At 44.8% G+C, this 6,000-nt stretch overlaps 1 protein-coding gene across 3 annotated transcripts in view; it reads right to left on the reverse strand.

Annotated features, from left to right (window-relative positions):
• Window positions 1–2,700, reverse strand: part of LOC111249226 (protein turtle-like) — a 107,733-nt gene extending 105,033 nt beyond the window's left edge. For 2 of the 3 annotated variants that reach the window (XM_022802801.2, XM_022802800.2), the window contains exon 1: window positions 1,147–2,700. In XM_022802801.2, the coding sequence (XP_022658536.1) occupies window positions 1,147–1,201 (55 nt within the window). In that variant the 5' untranslated portion in view covers window positions 1,202–2,700. The remainder of the gene's footprint in view (window positions 1–1,146) is intronic. The other variant, XM_022802799.2, reaches the window with a different exon arrangement.
• Window positions 2,701–6,000: the final 3,300 nt, after the last annotated feature.

Genomic DNA, 6,000 nt, shown 5'->3' on the forward strand with positions numbered 1-6,000 from the left:
GTGCCAAAATGCATCGTGAGGCTCGTGGAAGCCCGGTTTTCTGCGGAGTCAATCGTAAAACTGATTCATGTCAAAGCGAGTGACGATTGTCCGTTTAACCGATTCTCCATCGTAGTCGAAACAAAAAAATGTATCGATTTCCGAGAATTATTGGTCCCTGTTCTAATACATTTAGGTATAAAGTGCAGTCTGCCTGGTGATGGCGAAGACAACCCCCCAGGGGGTCTATTCCACAGACAGGAAAACGTAAGCGGGCTAATCAGCAGTTCGGTTAATCAACCAAATCCAACGATTATTGCTACCACCGGCAAAGTGGCCGCTGCTACTGTTTCTGCATTTGCTTCGATGCTCCCGTTTACCGTGTTTCACTTTTTGAAATGCCCCCCTAACACTCAGTTCGACTGTATGTGTATAGTGTTTTGTCGCAGTGGTTTTTGATGAATACACCGTAATCTGTAAAGTCGTCCTCGTTCGAAAATCTACACAAAGAGGTGAACGCGTCTCATTCTGTGTGACGTTGTCTCTATTATTGATCCACGTTGATCTGAAAGCCAGCCAATGATGGGCGCTTCATGGTGCATCGAAACTGACAGAGAGCACTTCGATTAGAGAACAAAAAGATTGTAATCCCTCATCATGCAGCAATCCAATGATGTAGAAATTCATGTGTTAACATGTGATAAATATTTGGACGTGCTGGTGATAGTTTAAGCAAAAACATCAGATAGAAACTGGTGACCCTTTACCCTCCTGTAGATCTGTACCCAGGGCCGTTCTTGCCTATGATAGCTTAAGTTAAGTTAATCCAAACATAATGAACACAGCATATTGATCATAACCTAAGCATTGTTGTTTGGAATATGCGTACTTTTGATCTTTCCGTTCGTCGCATTATCGCCGACGCCAGAACCCTTTACCGCGGTAGTTTAAATTTCGAGATTCATTACCTGGATTTATGCTACACTTATATTCACAAGTCAATCACCATCACATCAGATTAGTCATCAAGTCGTGTAGCACAGTGTGGAAAGATGCCATCCATTTAACTGGTTTTCAATTAAAGTGAAATGCCAGATTTCTGATTAATTGACGTTCCGGACGTGCCTTCCTTCGCCTGTGGTATACCCGCTATAATATATGACTTACCTTTAACCGTATGGTATGTAAAAGCGACGTACGAAAGGATCACCATGTACAGCATGGTTGGCCCCTGGAATGGTCCTCCTCCAGGGGGACTATCGGCAACAAAAGTCCGTTGCTGTATCCACTAACCGCGGATGATGTTGGGCCACCATTCGTCCACGAAACAGGGGCTTGGCTCATAGGCCTCTAGGCCCTGGAAACCGTGGAGCAGCGGTGGAAGCAGACGGAACAAGACAGAAATCTCTTCGACCTCCACATATTTTCCGCACTCGGCACTCAACAGCACAGCTCCGTACGTCGCTATGATAGCACCATTGGTTTGTTGTTGCTATGATTATTAGTTCCTTAAATTGTTGTTTATCTAGCACGCAACTGTGAAACTTGGGATACCACTGGTGGCCCTTTGATGATAAGGGCTGTGCTTTTACTGCTAGTGCCGGCGATAAGCTTACGCAAAAAGTCACTTCTCTTTCACAGATTTACATACAAGCCCACTCACACATCAACACTGAGAAGATAAACGAACCCCACGATGAAGCACTTCGACAGGGGGAGTAGCCAAAGCGAAGGTTTGCGCACTATGAGTATTTATCTCCCTTCGATAACTGTCGGATTTACACACTTACAAGAATGGCAATGTACGCTGAAAGCGATAGCTCCCAGCCGCGACTATGACCCGTACACTATGTCGTTCCACCTCATAATACCGATTCGAAAGCACTGATATCGCTTCAGGATCTACAGCTAGGGCTTCAAGGGTGACATGACTGTTGCTGTCCTAAGCTGCTGTCCGTCGATTGATGCGCCTGTCTCCACGTATCTCTACACGCAAAATTTTATTTTTTAGAATAATTTGGAAAAGGCTCAAATATCCCTGAGAGTGCAGCAGCAGCAGCTCCAGCACACGATGCTCGTTCTCCGACACCACGTTCAGCCCGGTCTATCGGCGCCACAATGTGTTGTTATCAAGCCTGAAAGACATGTTTGAAGTGAGCGGCATTCACTCACAGCCTGACGGTCATCTGGCTGTTGTAGGTTAGTGTATTCTATCGCGAGAGGATTAGGAATAGCATTTTGTATTAGTTACGCTCTTATTTACGCCATACGCTACAACGATGCAATTTAGAGACAGACTGTATCCGTTAACGATTGCATGCCGACGTGAACACGCAATCATAAATATCGAGCGAGATCGTTGAACTATTGACAGACCAAACAGAGCAGACAATACACGACACACTGACTCCTCACGACTGTGCCAAACTCGCTTGGGACGCACACGCAGCATATAAACTCTACCCATAGCACTCTAACCATACACCGAATTGTTCTCGGGAAGGAAATACCCACAGTGTAGCGGATCGAAAGGAGGACACACCGTTGATGTTGTCACACGCCGATCGCCAACTTCCATTCACCGTCCTACTTTGCACCGGAGAGATCCAGCAAAGGCAACACTAACAGAGGCGGCTCACATACAGATGGACATTGACAGGCATCCGCAGGCGGCAGCGGGAGGAGGACAGCGGTCCGCTGCACAGAGCACCAACCGCCCGATCGCGCGGAAACCGGACTCTCCACATCGGAGCACCTAACGCTATGCCGCGCATGCGCCAACTCTGAAGTAGAGAGGGCAGGAGCGCTCCTGACGAGGGAGAGGGTGCGACAAGCGCCTGGTAGCAGGCAAAGAACACTAGTCCTGAAGAACTCCCTGTGGTGGGGTGGCTTAATAGCAAGCATTGCCTGCATCACCACGTATAGCAGGCAGTAATAGCCATAATACCAGTAGAAATATGTAATTACGGTACACACTAGCACATCTGACACGATATTGGAATCAATATGGTGACTATACCCACTAAGAAAAGGAGCTAGTTCGAAAGAAGCTACGTTAGACCCGTAAACGTTGCCCTGCTGTCTGCCAACATTCGTACATCTTGCTATAGTATATTGTGTTATCGTAACATGGTGCAGACGTGTCTTAAATAATTCTCAATTGAATCTAACTTGGCGACTAGGAGCTTTGAGCTTGCCAGTTGGTTCTACACAGTCAACTGCACGAAACTATTCAAACACGGGAGAAGAGAGAGAGAGGAGGGGGGGGGGGTGAGAAAAAACAGGCTGGAATGGGTTGGTCCTATCGAAAGTTCCTAGCAATTCAACGCTGGGGAGTCGCGCGGAGACCCACCGACAGGAAATATTCCCAAGAGGTGATAGCAAGGATAGCGTATCTCGTGTCAGAGTAAATCGCAGTACACCGAAACGTTACAGCATGTCTATCAGAGTTGTAGTTCGGTCCCATCGAACTAGCGGTCCGCGCGTGCTGATGGCTGTATAGCATAAGTCGTAGCAGGAGTCGCTTAGCAATAGCAGGCAGCCCACAAAAGGCAAAACGCTTACAGGTTCTTGCAACTATAGCCTGCAATTGGTGCCATACCAGCAGCTTGGGAGCAGCTGTTCCGCTGTTACTTTTACGTAATCTAATAAAGAAGTGGGCTAACGCAGCACTTCTCAATGTACACCCATCAGCAGAGCAACACGAACCGGCATTGCACGCTTGGGAGGAAGGCCCAAAAAAGATGACAGGTTCAACGAACGTAGCAGAGCAAAGACCGAATAATAAAGAGAAAAATAATACAAAGGGAAATCGAGAAAGTAAAAAAAAGAGAGTGGCCCTAGCTGAACAACTCCACCAGAGTCTGCGGCAGCAGCAGGAAGAAAGCAACTCAAGAAGAAGAAGAAGAAGAAGGAAAAGGACGATGAAGAAGACAGGGCGCAGTCCAACCGCACTCGGGGGTCACAAGAAAAACTCAGTACCGCCTGAAGATGGGGGCACTCGGTTGCTTGCTGTTGTTACTGCTGCTGCGACTAGGGGTGTTTCGGCTGTTGTGGAAGCTCATGCTTTAAGAACCTTATAGAAAGAAAGGGGCGAAATGGGACAGTCTACCTCTACTGAAGGTGTGCCAACGCGCGGCCACGACCGAGAATTGGCCGGTTAGTAGCAGTGTGCTTTTTGAGAGTACTATCGAAGTACTGCTAAAGTGCAGCAAGTTGAACTTACGATGATTTTCTATCTGCAATATTGAGAGGGATGCGGGATTGTACTGGTAGGCAGGCAGGCAGGCAGGCAGGCTTGCGGGTTGTACAAAGTGGCGTATAGAAAAATACTGGATAAGAATGAGCTGGCTTCATGTGGAGTCTACGTTTGAACGAGATAAGCTATGCTTTATAAAAGTCTAGTACATTTTATTACTAGTAATATGTGTTAATGGTGCAAAACAGTTTATGCATTACAGGATAATTCATCCAAAAACAATTCTTTCCATGAAACAACCGTCACTGTATTATGTAGCTGATTTGATATATTCTGATGTGCCCTTTGATGCTTGGCAAACCCTGTTCAGCCACTGACGCATTGATATGCGGCTAGCTGAACAGCAGCTATGTGTCAAACTTGAATAAGGGTTCGTTTCGAACTGAAAAAATAAGCTAAATTTACATTTCCAAACTATCGAATCTATATATATATATATACACACATATGTGTGTCACCCTGCTAAAAGTTCAAGATCGAAGCTCTCGAGTGATCTACGCATAACAGGTTTGATAAAAGGGAAATATATGCGACATTATAAACCCTACTCTAGTCGCGACATCTATTGCTTAGAACGTAAATAAGTATTGCTTTTGCCGTTGTCTCACTACAGGCCAGTGTGCCAAATTCTATTCGAATAAATAATTCAAACGGGCCAAGGATGCCTGGCGGCGCTTCGAAACTACAAAAATAATTCTATTTTATATATATATATATACATATATAAGAATGTGAGATTTCGCCGGTTTAACATTCTTAATTCTATTGAAGGCCAATTTAAATGGTTCTGAGGGGCTCAGTTATTGAAGCGTTACTACAGCGTCTTAATGCAGTGCGATTCAGAGCAAGAAAACGTCCAAAGAGTCCACTGGATAGTTTGCGTCTTTCATCATTAAAGCGCATAACGTTACAGAGTCCGAAAACGTGTAAGGAAACGTTGCGTTGGTTTTGTTAGAGATGATGAAAATGCAGACTTCCGCGACATTGAGGTCCCTGGGCGGCATCTTAACGGACTGTTTCTGCCTGTCACTTAGATGGCTAGTTATTCGGTCTTACCGAAAGGCTATTCTGACTATCCTGTTACTTAGTGGCTTGCAATCGTCGTTTTCTTTTAAAACAACTGCGGCTTACCTAATTTCTCTAGTGAAATTTACTACCAGCTCACACATATAAGAGCGTCGAACGTACCACTTGGTTCTAACTACGGAGAGGGTCACGACTGAGATAGCTATGGCATTACTTTGACTGTAAAATGCCTAAATTGTTTTGAACGCTTGCGTACGCCTATAGCCTTCTTCGATGTCGTTCATATAAAAGCAAAATCATGAAACAGCCAGAAAGCTAGTTCCTTTGTCGAAAAGAAACATCACACGGAGAACAATATTTATCATCTTTCCTCTAGCTGTACGCGTATGGTACTCCGACTCGTTGTCCAAAGGCTACGTAGAATATTGAAGGCCACGAAGGATTATTAATTTAAGTTTCGTCATCACAAAACTGCACTTCGTGTGAATGAAAGAAAAATGTCTCCCAAACGTATCTCAAGGCAATGATTCATATCTGCAATAACTGTTTGTAGCTTTATGCACTGGGTTTACCGAACCCATCGCGTCACTTGCCGTCCGCACATCCTCCCTTTAGGTTTGTAAAGATAGTTACTTCATAACGTCGAGCGTATACATATTAACTTAAACAAACAAAAAACCATCAACATAGGAATATTCAGTTCAGAATTATCATTCAATATTTGTATCTAAATGTAT

This window comes from Varroa destructor, unplaced genomic scaffold (assembly GCF_002443255.2).
Source record: "Varroa destructor unplaced genomic scaffold, Vdes_3.0 BEIS01000004.1, whole genome shotgun sequence".
In the NCBI taxonomy this organism is placed as follows: Eukaryota; Metazoa; Arthropoda; class Arachnida; order Mesostigmata; family Varroidae; genus Varroa; species Varroa destructor.